The sequence below is a fragment of the Motacilla alba genome, chromosome 1A (genome assembly GCF_015832195.1).
Source record: "Motacilla alba alba isolate MOTALB_02 chromosome 1A, Motacilla_alba_V1.0_pri, whole genome shotgun sequence".
Classification (NCBI taxonomy): Eukaryota; Metazoa; Chordata; class Aves; order Passeriformes; family Motacillidae; genus Motacilla; species Motacilla alba.
This window is the reverse complement of record NC_052031.1, coordinates 6,877,339-6,895,457: the sequence shown is the minus strand read 5'-3', so window position 1 is coordinate 6,895,457 and position 18,119 is coordinate 6,877,339. Positions and strand designations below refer to the sequence as shown.

The 18,119-nt window shown below is 43.5% G+C and overlaps 1 protein-coding gene across 3 annotated transcripts in view; it reads left to right on the top strand.

Moving 5' to 3' along the window:
* BEND7 (BEN domain containing 7) overlaps positions 1–17,425 on the top strand; it is a 51,697-nt gene extending 34,272 nt beyond the window's left edge. For all 3 annotated transcript variants that reach the window (XR_005258977.1, XM_038154193.1, XM_038154191.1), the window contains 3 exons: positions 2,554–2,673; positions 10,743–10,793; positions 15,516–17,425. Coding sequence is in view for 2 of the 3 variants with exons in the window: in XM_038154193.1 (XP_038010121.1) it covers positions 2,554–2,673; positions 10,743–10,793; positions 15,516–15,577 (233 nt within the window). In the remaining variant the exon portion in view is untranslated. The remainder of the gene's footprint in view (positions 1–2,553; positions 2,674–10,742; positions 10,794–15,515) is intronic.
* Positions 17,426–18,119: the final 694 nt, after the last annotated feature.

Here is an 18,119-nt window from a genome sequence, read left to right as displayed (position 1 = left end):
GAAAGGGATGCCATCCAGGACTGAAGGAACCGTGGGTTTCGGGTTGTAAATCCCCCCGGCTAGCTTGGGATTTAAGCCCGCACGGATCCTACATGGACGAAGTAAAGGACGAGAAGCGCTCTTTCTCCACGTGGTTCTGATGTCCTGTTTTATTAGCTGGAAAGGGACATCTGCATCGGAGATTGTCCAGGTGAAAAAAGAGAAAGAGCTCCAAACCCAAGGGACATTTATACCCGCGGAATGGGAGGCGGGGACGGAAGGCCGCAGCCAAGGGGACACGAGTGAGGAGGGGCAAAGGGAGGGGCTACAGGGGACAGACCACCTTATCCGAGGGTACAAGGGGAACAGTTCACCCAGTGCAGAACATCTAAATACCTATATAGTGCATCACAACACAGGACCTTGGCAGGCTGAAGGAATGGGCCATGTGAACCTCCTGATGTTCGACAAGACCAAGTGCGAGGTCCTACATCTGGGTCAGGACAAGCCCCAGTATCAGTATAGACAGGTGAATGATGGGATTGAGAGCAACCCTGCAGAGAAGGACTTGGGGGTACTGACAGACAAAAAATTCACAGGAACTATGGGAATGATTCTGTGCCTCTGCTCCACTGTGGTGAGACCCCACCTGCAGTGCTGCACCCAGCTCTGGGGTCCCAGCACAGGAAAGGCATGGACCTCTTGGAGCAATTCCAGAGGAGACCAGCAGGATGGTCAGAGGGCTGGAGCACCTCTGCTGTGAAGACAGGCTGAGAGATTTGAGGTGGTTCAGCCTGAAGAAGAGAAAGCTCTAGCAGACCTTATTATGGCCTTTTAGTATATAAAAGGGGCTTGTAAGAAAGATAAGGATGGATATTTTAGCAGAGCCTGTAGTGACAGGACAAAGGGGCAGTGGCTTTAAACTGAAAGAGGGTACATTTAGTTGGATATTAGGAAGCTTTTTTTTTTTTTGATGATGATGAGACTATAGGAACAGTTTGCCCAGACAAGCTGTGGATGCTCCATCCCTGAAAGTGTTTAAGATCATCTTGGACATGGCATTGAGCAATCTGATGAATGCCTGCTAATGGCAGTGGGGGTAGGACTAGATGGTCTTTAAAATTCCCTTTAAATTCAAACCAGTCTATGTTTCTATGGCAGAGGGTCTGTTAATACCAAACAGCTTGGGTGGACTAGAAAAGGCAGGTCCCAATTCTCCTGCCTCCTTGCTGTTGCATTCCCTTTCCTTTTTGTCCACATTGTTATTTCTCTAACCACACATTGAGCAGTTGCCTGTTTTAAGTAAGTAGGAGTTGCAAGTCATTGATCAGGTGCCTGTTGTGTCAGATACCATATGGATTCAGAAGGGAAAGATTATTTCTACCTTCACAAAGATGATGTTTGTTGTAAATCAAGCACTGTGAATTTGTGGGGATATATTGACTTCTGTGGGCAGCCCTCAGAGTTGGTCTGATGTCCTTGTAGATCAGACTGCACTGAAAAGTGTTGCTGATGCCTGCCTTGCCATGGTTTGTGAAGCTGTTGGCATGGAAGGAGTCTGGAGGGGGGGATTACTTTTGGTTCTCTTATACTTGGCAGGTAGTGCTGCTTCAAAGTGTGTATAAAGATACTGAAATTGTCTTTTTTTTTGTTGCTTGTTTCCCGATCCCATTTGCGCGATACTTATTCTCCAGGATTACAAATCCCTTGAGTTGGGACCAGCTTTCTCTCTTTGCTTGCCAGTCATAATTGGACACCGGGCTCTGAGACCTCTGACCAAGTTTACAATAGCAATACTAACAGCAAGAATATTTTTTTCTATTTCTGCACTTGTTTATTTTTTGCATACCTCTCAGTTGCATGATGACAATCAATTGCATCAGTTTCACTCCATTTATAATTCTGTATTTTTGGTATAACACTGTTAGGTTTGTTGTAAATATGGATTTAAAGATAATGTTGACTCTCTCTGTACCTTTTTTACAAAACACAAAATTGGACCTGTAGGATTTTTTTTTTCTCAGTAATGGTGCCTTTTTTTTTTTTTTAAGTATTTTATAAAAATTCTATTCCATCTGGTTTGGCAGTATAAAAACTGTGGAGATTTCCATAGTGGTAGAACTTTACTCTTTATGACTTTGCCTGCAGCCTTAGGAGCCTGACCAAGAGGCAACCAAATGACCAGATCTTCAGCTCTCTATCTCACCATATGGAAGGCAGCATTAACAAGTGCCTGCCACATCTGAGACTCATTCTAAGTACACTGTTATTTTTCTGTGATCATTTTGTGTGAATTTCATGAAGACATCAGGTGTAGAACATTTCTCTGGGACATGCTTTTATATGTAGTAATGATGATGCCATTCCTTTGATATTTATGCAGCCAAGTCACTTCTGAATGGTGAACTTGTGAAACACTGAGTTGGGCTTTATTCTCACAATCCTACAGCTGGCCATTAAAATTCTGTTTGATAATTGAGTAATTTCATATATTTCGATTAACACCCTCTCCCATTTCTCTTTTTCTCCATTTTTGTTGGCACATTTCAAAAAAGTGGTGTCTTTTTATTTCAGTTTTTACAGAAAAATACTGCACTGCTAACCATGTGGATAAACTTCCTGGTCCTAGGGACTGGGTCCAGATTCTTCAGGATCAAATTAAACTTGCAAGAAGGCGATTAAAAAGAGGCTCAGGTATGTATAAAAATATGAGTTACAACATGTGAGTGTAAGATTAAAAGCTTAGAGCCTTTGTATCCACAGAAGTATTTTTCCTGTTGACTGTTGAGTTGTACTTGTTCACTCTACAAAAATTAGAACTCTAACACTTTAGCAGATTTTGTGGGTTTGGAATGGTAGCAAGTTTAGGAGCTGTCTCTACAGACAAGTTAAGTTTGAGTGTTTCTCAAATGTTGTCTCCTTTCCTTTAACATCCAAACTCTTCTTCCCAGAAATTAGCTGATCCATCTATGGTTGCAGGTTGAAGTTTTTTAATTCTGTGTTATTTAGTCTGACAAGCCACTCACTGTACTGTTAAGACATAACCCAACTGACCTTTCCCTCTAAACTGTATGTGTCTGGAAGAATAGATGAGTCTTCTCACATTCCTTGTGAAAGAATCAGAAAAAAAGCCCCAAAACAAAAAAAGAAAACCCAGTCACTCACCCTGGTTGTGCCAGCAAGGCTCTGCAATACGTGGGAGGCAGCTTGCCAGCAGTGACAGGTAATCTAGGCAGGGTTTTGCAGCAAAGCTGCTCAGCTTGGGCTGGGATAACCTGGATGCTGGGGACCAGCCTGCAGCGAGCTCGGTGCTGAGCTTTCACCCTGACAGCGCGTGGCTCCTGAGCCCTCAGCTCCAGCCATGAACCCAGCCTGGAAATCCCCAGTAGGGTTCTTGGGAAAGCAGTGTTACTGATGAAGAGACATGTAATTACCTTATCAACCATAACTAGTCTCCTTCCCATCTTCATCCCTCCAGTCCTACAAGGGGCTTTCTCCACACAAGGCTTCATTTCCCCTTTCTCAGCCTGCATGTTTCTTAAGGTTCTCTCAGGATTGTATTTCTTGCCTGTCTCTCCCTGGGCATATCTGACACTGTTGTCTGAGGCACTTCACTTGTGCCACCTCCTTAAACACAGTCCTTTGCTGTTACTGTATTTAGCTGCCTGCCTTTTCCCCTCTTCCCTTCTGCCCATCACCACAATTAAGTGCCTGTTAGATCCCTGGGATGGGAAACCTGATGGTTCTGCAGGGGATGCTCACCCTGTGGTTCCTGGTGATGAGCGAGACCACAGGAAATGTCCTCTCCAGCTCCCTGTCTCACAGGGCCAACCTTTTCTGTCCAAAGCTGCATCTCTGAAACACACACTTAGGCTGGCATCTGAAATCATTCTCCACAACGTTATTAATGCCAGGAGGAAAAAGCATAAGACAGAGGAAAATGAGAAACACCCAGAGACAGAAATAACGCAGGGGGAGGACAAAAGTGCAGATTATTTGGTAGCATAAGCTTCCCAGGGTAGAGAAACAAACCAGCACTGGCCTTAAAAAGGGTTTCTTGTGCGCTGGGGGAGGGAGGACAGAGGGATACAAGATAATCTTGTTAAAGGCAGTGTCAGATTACTGGTGTTGTACAACAGGATTGCTTTCTGCCCCTTCCAGAGCTGCCTTTCGGCCTCCCCAGGACAGGAGGGTGGAAGTGGGATGTCAGGCTACAGTAAGGTGAAGGGTGCAGTGCAGGATGTGGGGATCAGAGGGTCCTTGGGTTTTCTGCAGAAGATCCCTCAGGAAAGAGGATTGACCTAATTTTGTTTTGATTTTTATTTTCTTTCATCCCTTTTTATTTGCTTTTCTTCTTGCCTCTGCAGGATATTAATTAAAATGACAATGACATTCAGCTTTTGCTTTTCAAATGGGGCCACCTCTATCTCTGGTCCTTGCTCAGGATGGGAGAATCTAAGCAGAGGATATTGTGTGTAAGCTAGAAAGACTATGAAGGAAAAGAAGTGAAGCTGAGTAGTGTGCCAGCATCAGATAGGCTCTCCTGTCTGTGCTGCAGAGGGAAGGTAACCTGTTCACCTGTGTGTGGATGCATAGTAAGCAGCAGTGTACCTAGCAGCCCCTCAAGTTTATTTGTTGAAAAAAACCCTGCACAATACCTAGATTGGTTAAAAAGCTCTTTTTTTTGTGCTGTTCACTGGCCAATCCCTGAAGTGCCCCAGTTTCTCTCTAATGTGGCCACAGGCAGACATGCTGTTTTCAGTGTGTCAGGAGTGACTGAACACATCACTGTGGCCACTTGCAACTTTCCAGCCACTGCCATCTCCTCTGGTGGCTGTAGCTAGCCCAACCTGACCTTGCACTGATGCAAAGTTTCCCAGGCCTTTGTGACAGTAAAACAGTAGATGGGAGCAGAGAGGCAGGAGCAGACAGCTGGTTGCAGTAACATCCTCGTGTTGTTGAAATAAGATTTGTTGGTTCTTTTATGCTATAATTGTGAGTTTCTGATATGAGGACTGTAGAGCTGATCAGAAAACAGATCCGTCTACTCCTGTATTTTGTGTCCAGCATTGGCTGTTAGCCAATGCCTGCGGAGGTCTGTAGGATCAAGGGAAGGATTTTGTGGTGTTTGGTCAGATAGTCTCTCAGCCCTCAGCAGCTTTATCCTGATACAGAACTAGTGATGTTGGAATTATGCACAATTTCTCTATTTATTGTGAAACCATACCAAAAACGTGTGTAATTTACAGAAACCAAACCAGGAAGGGAGAGCAAACATGGAGGGAGAAGCTCTTCCAGGACTTCATGTTGTAAATCTTGGCTTTTAAGTATTTTAAAACTATGGGACTTGCAGCCACTGAGATGTGGGATTCATCACTCTCCTGGCTGAGCTCTTGAGCTCTCCCAGTCTGCCTGTGAGCAGTGAAGCAAAGCTGAGCAAGTGTCCTATGTCCATACTGCCAGGTCATTCTCTGAGTTTTGTCTCCCCTTGCTCACTGGAACGTGCCAGCTGATCTTGTGGGGATAGGCTAAGGTGCCCAGAGAATAAATCTGAGCTACCAATTATCTAACTTCACCCAGGACTTTTTGGCCCAGTGTGTCTCCCTGGTGCTTGATCTCATTATTTATCTACATCAGTTCCTGGTTTGTGGTAATGCACAGGCTTTATATGAAAAAAGCTTAAAATGATCCATTTCTTTCAGAGGTCACAAGACAACTTTTTAGTCAGCACTGTGTTGGGCTAAATTTTAATAGCAGAAGTATTTAAGAGAGGAGGAGGCTTTTCATCCTGCTTGCCTTCCCCCAAGCCATTCAGCACATCCTCTGATGAGTTTTAAATTTCAAACCAGACAGTAAGACACTGCATTCATGAGCAGCCCTCTCCACTTTATCCTGTGAAACATTATTTCAGTCTGAAAATGTAAATCCTGCTCTATCTTTCAATTACAGTAATAATTTCAGAGAATTCTATCAAACGACTGGGGTGGATCTGCTTTTTGTAGCCCCTTCTATAGGGTGTACTCCCATGAGTGTTTCCAAATGAAATGAAATGATGATCATTAGATCCTAGATGCTGCCCAGCTTCAACCTTATTTACCATATTTGGCTCATCTCCTAGAATTAGGGACTGAAAAAGCTCCTTATTTCAAAAGCTAATCAAAAAAAACACTTAAAAATTCTGCTTTCTAGAAAACAGTTCCCCCATGTAGATTTTGAAATGTTGTTATCCTAAGCCAAATAAAAATTAATTTATGTTCTGAATCAATGACAATATTTTTCATAGCTGGGAATATTCTATTTTTTAAATTTATTTATTTTGCTTCAGCTTTTTCTTAGTTCTTCTAGATTATTGCCTGAGATCTGAGACTTGGATAGGTTTTTTTTTATTTGTTAGATCTGAGAATAAAGCTGCCGCTGCCATTAAATTTTTATTGGCCCTGTTCAGTCTTTTCAAAATTTCACAAGTTAGCTGTCACAAAAGGGGGAAGAGACTGTGAGGTTAATGTTACAAACAGATGTTATAATTAAAATTAAAGAGTATGATAATATTCTTCAGCCTTGACTACTGGTCCCATGTCATGCCAACAGCAGAGCATAGTGGAGCACAGCTTCATGATGCCAGGTCTGTCTTCTCCCAGAAGAGGAGCTGAACCGTTTTGGTGGATGGGATGGGGTGCAAAGTTGCCCTGGAAGGAAAGAAGTCAAAGGAAGTGCATGTGCATGGGTTTCCTCTCTTAAAGCAGCATGAATTGCAATGCAAATTGCCTCGTAATTTACAGTGCTGGGCTTGCCCCAGCATGGTCCCTTCACCCTGCAAAAGAGAACACGAGCAGGTGTCTGGTGGCCTTGCCAGTGGCAGCACAGAGGGAGACAGCCAGCCTTTATCACAGAGATCTTAAAACGGGTAAAATCAGAGGGAGCTGACTGGCTGTTCCTGTCACCTCTGTGCAGGCACTGCATTCAAGCCCTTTGATTACTAAACTCTCCATCCATTAATAAGCAGCAGGTCAGGGTTCACACATCTCCCACAGTAAGTTCTTCCTCCCTTTTTTATGTTTTGAAGAGCCCGTGAGCCATTATTCCATAGCGGCTGTCCATGGGAAAGCTGATGCTATGGGGTAATATGTAATAACAATAATATCTAAATTACCACAGTGTGGGGTTCCTGGGGCTGTCCTGTGCAGAGCCAGGGTTTGGATGATTCTCGTGGGTCCCTCCCAGCTCAGGATGTGCTGTGGTTCTGTTCTAACACTGCCACAGTACGTGTGCTGTTCATGCCAAGTGATTACTTTGTGCATAACCTGGAACCTTTGGATTGCCTGACTCCTTAAAGGAAAATACAGCAATTTTGGAAAACATGCTGAAAACGTTCAGGCAAGATTCATTTAAATAAATCACGTGCCATGACACTTCATCCTTGAATTGTTGTTTAAAATTAACATTACTTTGTTGCAATGTAAAATAGTGGGGAAGAAGGAAAAAATTATTTTTTATTTATTTTTTTCCCTGGGAATATACTTTTCTCCCATGTCCTTGTTCAAACTGCTGCTTCCATTGTTTTACATGGGGTTTTTCTCTTCCTTCCATTTTTCTTCAGCCTTCTGATTCCCTGGTTTCTGCTTTTGACACAATATCTACATGCTGGAAGAGATTGGGTTGATTTTTGCTTAGCAATACACACAAGACCAGGAAGGATGTAGGATGAAGTCCAGCATGTGGTACAGTGTGTTTGTGGCCAGAATTTTAGATAAAAACCAGCAATATTAAAATAGTAACTGCTGTTACTATTCAACTTCCCAGCCCTGAGCAGATATGTACTTCTTTCCAGGAAAGCAGCAAGTAACTTAACAGACAGACATGTACCTCAGAAGCTACACAATTTGGGGGAATCTAAGGAAATGACTACCAGCATTATTTTGCAAGAGCTGCTGCACTCTAAGCAAAGGGCAGAGAAGAGGCTCTGAGTTCCCACAGTAGGCTCTCTTCCTGCTTGCCTTGTCTTGAAAGCTGGCCCAAGACAGTGAGGTTTGGCTGGCAGTCTGTGGGTGTGGTTGTCAAAGGCAAACTTTCCTTTCTTCTTGGAATGACATGTAAGAGACTGGTGGTTTATATCCATGTTAGGAGGTCGAGATGTTTGCCATTCCCCTGTTGTACTTCACCTGGAGCTGCAGTTACACAGCCAGTTTCATAAAACAAATCCTGGCAGCTGCTGAGAAGAGTGAGTAGCTCTCTGGGCATCTGCTGTGCTCCCACTCCCTTTCTGGCGCTGGCACAGGCATTCCTGTGGCTGTGTAGTCAGTTCTTAACTGGATCTGATCTTGGTGACTGTATAAACATTTGTGCTGGCATGAGGAATGAGACTGGAACAATTGGTGGAGAGCTGAACCTCATTTATCAGTCTTCTGCCAGATTAAAATGGCCAGGTAACTTCTGGTTCTGTAGAGTTGGAGACTCAAGTCCTTACCTTCTGGAAGTTCCTTGTTTCCATTTGTTTCTTTCTGTATTATTGCCTTCCTCTGGTGTAGGAAGAGCAGTGAGGCAGAAAGGTGGCCACATCTCTGGAGCTACTTCACAAATTGCTGCAGAAATTTCTAGAGAAGCTGTCACTACCATGGGCAGCCCATTGGCACCACCCCTGATATTCATAGAGGAAAGGCTCTCCAGTCCATTGCCAGCACTCAGATCCAGCTTCCCCCATTTTCATACCTTGGGTCCCTTCTACTCAAGGGGCCAGATGCAGTTTGTCCCTTGTATGCTGAGTTGTTGTGCCACAGAATCACCTGGTGCAGGTAGTTCTTCACAGCATTGCTAGAAGTTGGCCTCAGACTGACGGGATTTTTAAAGCTGTGTATATCCCATTGATATATACACAGGCTGAGTTTTGGCTTCTCATTGCACCATGCTGTCTCCTCCCTTGCACATCCAGTCCTTCCACCACTGAGAGTCTGGTCCAAATTCAAACCAGCCTAGGTGATCCCTTCCCACTTAGTGAGCCACCTGTCCCTTCCAAAATTCATGTTTTCACAGCGAGCTGTACCAGGCACTGAATTTGTTCCTGCTCAGCGTGCCACCTTCTCACAGAAAGCAGAGAAAGGTCTCAATTCCAGGCACCAAGTCACTTGCAAGTCTGTGCCATGAACTTATCTGGGCTCTGCATTTAAACCTTTTGTGGGAGGAAAGCTGCCTGATATACTAGAGTTTTAGTTTGTTTATGTTTTCTTTGGTTCAGTTAATTTTGCAGACCTGAGAGCATACAGCTAAAAGCTAGCCTGACCTCCAGGCATGTGGGAGAAACAGCAGTCTCTTGGAGCAGGGATGGAGAGACAAGGGTTGATGGATGACATTAGAAAACTAATGTAGATCAGGAGGTGGATTAGACATTGTCATCATGGAGGCAACAACTGAACATCCTCATATGCAGAGCCTTGATAACGATGATCAGGACAATTAGCTTAGGCTCGAGTGGGAGGTGAACTGAGTTGCTTAGTTTATCTGCAGCCTTGGTTTTGATCCCTGTGGATATTGTGCAGTGAATGGATGTGAGCAGATATATATCCACCACACAGACCTTGTGCAAGGTAGTTCATAGGACAAGGGGTGATCATTTTAAACTACAACGTGGTTGATTTAGATTAGCTACAAGGAAGAATTTTTTACAATGAGGGTGCTGAAACACTGGCACAGTCTGCTCAGAGAGATTCCAGATGCCCCATCCCTGGAATTATTCAAGGTCAGGGCTCTGAGCAACCTGATTTAGTGGAAGCTCTTTTCCTGCTGATTTCGGGAGGGTTGGACTGGGTGACCTTTAAGATCCCTTCCAACCCAAGCTGTTCTGTGATTCAGTGATAATGGGCTTGTCCTGTATGACCACACCTCATTTGCTGAAGTGCCCTCAAAGATCTCATTGTGCTTCAAAGGCCTTAAATATCATGCTGCAGTGCCAAAAGACAAAGGTAATAGGATTTTGAATAGGGCTTGTTTAGGTTAGGCACGGATTTCCTGTTACACACCTTTGATTTACTCAGGGTTCACATGCACGTCCCAGGTACTACAGCCTAACAAGTCCCTGCACATCTGCTGAGTGAGGCAAGCTATGTCTGTGCATTCCCTTGGCCTCTGGCAAACACGAACAAATTAGGCTCTTAGCCTCCCTTCACCGTGGGCCAAATTAAGTCAAATGCTCTTGCATAAGTTGTGGGTTGAAAGCGTGTGTGTATATACACATTAATTGCCAGTGTGGTCACGTGCTTTTTTAATTACACTGGGCACCCACCTGCATTTTTGAAGATGCTTTGCTCTAGTAAATCTGTCCCCTGCAAAATGAGCTTGCCTGTGGTCATGGGAAGTTTGGGTGCAGAAACGGGAGTGCTCTTTCATTGCAGGCATGGGATGACTGTCGGTGGGTGGAGTTCCAGCCTGCAAGGCTCTTCCTCTGAGGACCTCTGGGGACTTTTCTTGTGACTTTATCAAGTGATAACACCTCCTCTTATCATACAGATATCCTGAAACCTTAAAAAGAACAAATGTTACTTCATCCCATTGCTGGCACAATTGCTTCTTAATACCCAACTCCCTCTTCCAAGTTTGCATTTCTATTATATGACCTTTTTCTCCAAGCAGTGAGTTTTTAACAGAGCACTTGCAAATTTGCAGCTGAGGAAAGTAGATAGAAAATGCAAAATCACTTCACAGTCTGTAGCTTTTTAATTGCATTCCTGTATTCAGTTAAAGTAATGAGATTTCTTGTTTATGTTTGTAATCAGCAGAGGCAACTGACTATGATGAGAAGCCGGACATTTCTCTACTACAAACAGGTAAAATGCATTAAAATTTTTATCAGTCTTCCATATGTGTTTTTGTTTATTTACGGCACAGAAGTACTTTTCAATAATCCTGACTTGCCATGTACTGCTGAGTAATTGCACACAGGACTCTGCTATCTAAAGTTTTGAATGGTCTGTGTTAAAAAACAAATGCATCAGAATCTTACAATTTTCCCTTCAATTTCATATTCATAAAACCTCAAGGTCCGTGGGAGCAGCTAAGCTAATAAGGCCTGTAAGTTACACTTCTTATGCCAGATAGGGACTTGTGTTCATCCCTGATATTTCTGGAAGTATTTTTAATCTTTTAACAGAGTTATTGGTAGGGACAAACACAATCACTTGTAGTGTCACATCTGTTGAGTTGTTGGAGGTATTAGCCATAATATCTTGGACTCACAGAAGGATTGCAGACATATTTACATGGTAGTTAAGTGTTAGTTTACTTATTCTTGAAGTGCAGCCACCCTGCCTTAAAAGCCTGACAATTGCTATGCAGCAGCTTGGCTGTGCAGCTGTGTAGACTGGGAAATAACATTTTTCCACACTGTTGAATTTGGTGCTGAAATCGCCAGTCTTGCCAGACTGAGACTGAAATTAGAAGCACCCTCACATTAAGAGTTGGTGCACCAGTAGGTGCCATGATGGTAGGAGCTGAGCTGCCATCCTCTGAAAATCCAGTGGGGCAGAGTCTGGGGAGATGGTCGTTTTCATTTCCCTGCATTTCAGAGTCTGTAATGTCACTGAGATGCTGCTTCTTATCCCCAAAGGAGAGAGGATCTCGGGCAGACGAATAACGTCATTGATTATAGTGCGGTTTTGTGTTATTTCATTTAACAACAAAGGGTGGCTGGAGATCAGCAATGCCATTGCTGGAAGAGCAGGACAGGGCTGGTACTGGGTTTCTGAGCACACCACACGGTACCTGACAGCTGTGGGGAGGACTGGTGACCATCACAGCATCTGTCTCCTGTGCCAGGACTCCCTAATCTCTGTTGCACAAGGGCTGGAGAAGGAGCTTTCACACCGCGCTGCTGTGTGCTGGAGCAGCAGCTGCCAGCCGTGGAGCGCTGTCGGAGCACGTGCAGTTACTAAGGAATAGGAGCAGCGGAGCAGTTGGGAGGACAAGCAGCTATAGTCTGGTTCTGGCATGGACCCAGGGGGGGCTGGGAGCACGTGCTGCCTGGGAGCCGCCGTCCTGCTTTCCTGGCCAGCCGCGGAATAGTGTGTCAGGCTACGGCTGGGATGAAAGATGCAGGAAGCTCTGCATTGAAAGGTCCCTTCCAAGCAACATCCTGTTGGTTTCTTTTATCAGGGAGGGAAGCAATTCCGCTGCGAGAGGACCCTAATAAAGGTTGTTAATGCGATGTAGTGTTATCCGTTCATTGCTCCGGTAATCACATTAAGGAGCAGAATTAACAGTTTGCTGTTTCTTGGAGCAGTTTCTGTAGTGGCTGCTCGGGTTGTACATCAGGGATGGAGATGAAGGTGCTGAGATGGTTGTGGTAGAGAAGGCAACTCTCTTTCCACTCCACTGCAGATCACCCTTGTGGTCTGCTTGCTTGTGTGTCTTTGAGCATCCATGCATGCAGCTTTTGAGCTTGTGTGTGATGTGTACTGCTCCACACTACCTGTGGAAGGATGCCTAAATAAACCACGCTGCAGTTTGCACTGGGGGGGAGGTGATGCTCACAGGCTGTGAGCCAAGAATTTGACTCACACCCATTATTATATGTGTGCCAGTGCCTCTTTATAGGACAGATCTGTGTAGTATCATACTGTTGTTGGAAGCAGATTATTTAAAGTGATACACAGACAGTATAATGACAGTAATTATGAGACAGAGCCAAAATATAGCTGCTTTGTATCAAGGAATGTAGCAAAAGAGGTGGAATATGATTTTTACAGGGGTCTTTCCCCGCTTTAGTACAGCTGGTTTTACAAAAGGGTGCTTGACAGGTTCTTTAAAGAGAGTCTGCGTGCAATTTATTCAGCTGTCTTCTCTGTTTAGTTTGAAAAATCTTTGGGGAAAAGTCTCTCTGACTGTGTTTGTGCAGTGCCTCATGCGATGGGCCTTGCTTGCAGATGACAGCTAATACCAGATAAATCATGGCCTCAGGTATTAGGAAAAATTTCTTCCCCACAAGTGTTGTTGAGCACCGGAACAGGCTGTCCAGGGAAGTGGTGGAGTCACGGTCCTGGGGAGGTATTTAAAAGATGTGTAGATGTGGCACTTGGGGATATGGTTGTTGGTGGACTTAGCAGTGCAGGATCTTAAGTATCTTTTCCAACCTAAATGATCCTGTAGCTCTGTGATCAGTGGTTAACCTGGTGCTTTGGTGTAATAAAACCAGAGTGAATTGGGTTGGTTGAGGGGATCTTGCAGGAGACGGGATGGGGAGAAAAGATAGGGTATGGGAGCTACCCATGAACAGTTCCTCTCTTGATCTTCTATAACTGAACAAACTGTGAAGCAAAAGCACCCAGGGAGAATTATTAGAATCAGTGATAAGCATTGGTGCCAAAAAACAAGGGAAAACTCAGATGTCTTAAATCTGCCTTTCCAGCTCTGTCAGTCCTGCCTGTGGCACCAATGACATTATGAACGAGGTCTGGTATATGTGCACTAGCAATGCTGGAATGTCTCAGTCCGTATGATTTTGGATTATAGCCTCTGGCTGACACTTCATTTGGGACACCTCAGTCAGAGGTGTGGTTGCTCTCAACTCTCCTTTATTGGTGGGAAGAGAGCTGCTTCCAGAGGGAAGGCCAGGTCAGCTGCAGTAGTGTTTGGAGGTGTCTCTCTTTTGGTGCCAGCAGGACCAGCTCCGAGTGCAGTTAATTGGTGCCAGTGCCCACAGCCAGGTCTGAACCAGCTCTGTGCCCACAAACTAGCAAAGTCCTGGGATCTGAGGAGAGCAGGGGGTGCTTTGTTTTCAGAAACCTCTTTTGGAACTCAAAAGCCTGGTAAAAATAATGAAGCTGGTACATCCTCATAAAGCTAAGACATTTTTCCCAATTATATTTTAGCACTCCTGAGCAGAAATGATGCTCCGTGTTAAAATCACCTCTATACTAAGAGGGCCTTGGCTTTAAAGGCTGTTGATTGAAGGGTGTTTAAAGTAAATTGGAAGAACTGTGGCAGTTAAACTTGCTGGGAACTTTGGTTCATTGACAGATAAATCTCAAGAAAATACTAGAAGAATTGTCCCTAACAAATGTTATCAAAGCTCAGGTCTCAGAGAGTTCCAGCTTTTGCACCTAACCAAAGCTGCAGGCTGTGTCCAGACCTGAGCTGAGACAGATCAGACAGCTCTGGGGGTAATTATCGTGGGCTCAGTGGAAAGGCTGATTAGTTTCTTGGTGATACAGGATACCTGGAGGGTGTGAGATAGATCTTTATCAGGATGAGGATGTGGCACCTTTTAGAGTCGTTCTGTGTAAGTTGGAATTGTGAAAAGGCTCATCTTATTTCAGGGTACAATTTACACAAAGCATTGGGATTTTGTGGTTTCAAAGAAAAACAAAGGGAAGGCATAACCCGTAATTTCTGTATGTGAGAACAAATGTAAGCCAGCTGCAACACCCTTTTCTTAAATCCTCATCTTGTAAATTGGATTGGAAAGATGTAGGCAGGTTTAGGACCATGAGGTAGCACTCCTTACCCCTGCTTTTGACCACAGTCATGCTGAGAGTTTGTGTCGTTTCTCCACACTGGGGTTAATTTCAAGATGAGAAAGAATTGTGATATCTTTAACGGAAGCTGAAACACTAACATCCCAATCCTCAGGTCTAGGGGTGGTACAGCTTTGTGAAAAGATGAGAGCAATCTCTTGGTAAAGAAACGGATGATAAGAAAACAGCAACAATCCAATTCTATATAGGTTGTCTCCTTTTCTCTTGAAATACAATATCAAGAAAATGAAACTTGGGGGCAAAAAAAAAGAAAAACCTATTCCAAAACCTTAAATATAAATCCTTTATTGTAATATAAATCTTTATCCTTTCAATGCCTGATTGTATGAGTCTTCCCTTTTCATTGGGATGTATTTGCCTCTCAGGCTGATTGATGTCTGTCTTCTCTTTGCCCTGTGTTCTTAGCGCCCTCGTCGTAATTCTTCTGTCCATCTTTTCATTGTTCTGTTTAGAAAAAGCACATTCTTAAAGCGCTTTTAAAAAGATAGGATATAATCATACAGTGCACCTTTTATAGGTGTGTGTATATATATTTTTTTTTCCTCCTATATGCATTTAGACTGCTGTGGAGTGGTGGGGGTTTTTACCAAATAAGATCCCAAAGTATGTACTCAAGGTTTAAAATTCATGGGGTGCTTTTTTCACTTCTTCAGAACCTAAACTTCAAAGGGGTGAGTGTAGCAGTGCAGTTTGTGCTGAAGACTAATGGAGTGCTTTACATCTGAAGTGGGCTGCACTGTATGTTGTGTGAAAAACTTGGCTGGCAAATTTTGTATTCAAAAAAATCTATTTAATTTGCTTTTCTTTAGCCAATTGAGCTCTACTCTAAATGGAATTCAGCAGCACTGCCTGTGTGCACACCAGCAGCTCAGCCTCATCACTAATTAAAATTAAAACTCAAATACATAATTTCCATAATTCTAAAATACTGATTTTTTTTTTTGTTTGTTTCAAATTACTGATATCCTAAATTCTTATAATTTTTAACTGATTCCTTCAAACTCTTTCTCCCTTCAGGTAACCTTTTCGACACCACAACAGACCATCTGATAGATGCAAACCCAGATTTTTCAGTTTGAATTTCACATCTGCATCAGTGTTCTTAGCGGATAGAAACATCCTCTCCTTTGAGTAATGTTCCTGCAAGCTCAGTACGAGAACTTCAGTGTACTACAAGACATGGGCATCCGTACAGTTTTTCTTACAAGTCTATGTTTTTTCCATGCATTTTCCATGTAACCTCAAGTAATGAAACCACCAGATCGCTTCATTGTTCTTCATCTCAATTAAGATGATTTCCTCCGCATCCCATGCATTACTGAATTAGCGGGGTACCCACTCTGAGGTCGTTCCCTTGCCTATGTTTCTCCTCCATGATTGTATTTTTCCACATGTTTGTATGTTTGCCAGCAGTGTCCCATCTTAAACCACGAAGAAGTTGTGATTCTCCCTGTCCCCAGGGACCAGGGTGGCCTCTCTCTCCACCATGAACCCTGGGGGCTTAATGGGCATCTGACTTGGTGAAGCTCTTTGATTCTGCAGACCCACTTTTCCTTTCCTGGCTGCTGCGGTACCAATGACCAGTCGCACACAGCTCTGATAAAAATTCCTTACTGGGTTTAGGAGGGAATAAAGCAGGATTTCTCACAGCAGTGCCCAGATTCTTAGTTATAGCAAGGAGAAGCTATTCCTCAAACAATTTCCCTTCCGTGGTCCTGGTGGGATGGCTCTTAAGCGTCTTCGTAGTGCAGATTGCTGGAGGTGGTCGTTTTCCCCTCACTGTTGCCCCCAATTTCAAAATGTATTAATTTTCTGTTTTCTAAGAAGAGGGTCTGCTCACTGTGATTTTTCAGCCACTGTCCTTGGCAACAATATTCACCTATTTAACAAAAACAAGTCACCTTTCAACTGGCACTGTATTGATATCTCAGCAGTTAAGACAAGTGAATCGATCAAGAAATTGCACTACCCTCTTAGACACTGAAAGGGTCAGGTCAAGGTTAAGGTAAAACCGTGTGCGGCCTTCTCTGCAAACCTTCATTTCTGCACCTTTCATCAGCACTAAATTCACTTTAAAAATGTCACAGAGAAATCTGGAAGGTCTTACCTGCAACACCTATTGATCACCAATTGCACGTGTCCTGCAATTCGAGGGAGAGCTTGCTAGAGCCTTTGCCATTGTGTTTCCTTTCCCTGTGTGTATCTTATCTTAGGTACTTTTTTTATTTTTTGGAAACTATTTGGCCTTTGAGTGTCTCAACAGAAGTGCTATTACAGAGTGGGATGGTTTTCAACATGTTCAGCCTCCTTTTTTAACAATCCTAATGCCTGTTTCTCAGGTGTCACAGAATACCCACAAATAACACTGAAGCCAACGTGAACAGTTTGTTCTCTTGGCACCTGAGAAACCAGGCTCCCAGCTGTTCCCTGCCCACCTTCCATGGACTTTTAGGAATGACCATGTTCTCTCTAAAACTGTGGAATAGATTGAATGTGCACTGCAAACCTTAAATTTTGAGTCTTTCCTTCCTTCATGGCTTGGAGTTGCCTGCATTGGGCAGGGGGCTCCGGTCCGTTGTGTTGTAACCCTTCAGCAATGAAATCAACGTTTTGTAAATTTGGAAGATTGCATTTGTGTTTACTTACTGTGACTACTGTTCAGACTTTCTTCAGAAATCTTTTTATAGGGTTTATTAGAGAGAAGAAAAAAAAATCATTCCATATTTAGGTAAAAATGTCTCAATCTTCTGTATATATGTTTTATTAATATGTAAATATTTAGATATTTTTAAATTACTATGTTCTTAATAAAGCGACAAGGGACTAGTTGTGAAATGGTGTATAACATTGTGTCGTGTTACCGATCTCTGGGAAATCCTCTTTGTCAGTTCAGAAAAGAAAACCTACAATAAATAACTTTAATTGCATGTGTGTCCCTGTGTTCTATGCTGGATTCCCATATTTTAGAGGAATTACTTTGCCACCAGTGGACTGCACATAGGAAAACCCTGAAAGTCACCACCAGGATGCTATTTTTCCAGCTGGCTCAGCCAGAAACCACACTGGCCTTGCCAATCACAACAACATCTATATCCAATCGTGTAATAACTCTTGAGTATTACGAACTGATATGCTGGAAGTCTAATTTTAATTGAATTAGGTGCCTTTATAATCTGCACTTAAAAGGTTAAGCTCTGCTTCTATGGAAACAACACACAGGAAGGACAAACCAATACTCACAGGTTGGAGTAGCTGCAAAGATATATGCTTGGTAATTCATTATCACACCCTCATCAAATGTTTAGCCTTAGAAAATACTTCCTGCAAAAACATGTTCCTGGTAATCTTCCATCAATTCCAAGGAGCCAGTGAAGTGAAGTGGAGCAGCAGCTCACCACACCTTTTTGCCTTTATACAAGGAGCACTATGGAGACACTGCTGGTAAAAAGTCCCAGCGAGAGCTTCCTTCACAATTTCAGTGGCTGCCCAGATCAGCTGGAGCTTGGTGCTCATCCTGCATCCGCGTGGTGTGACGGGAGCCAGTGCAGGCCGTCCCCTCTGGGGGGTGCTGAAGGAGCATCTCGGGCACAGATCGGTTTAGGTTAGAAGGGACCTTGAAAG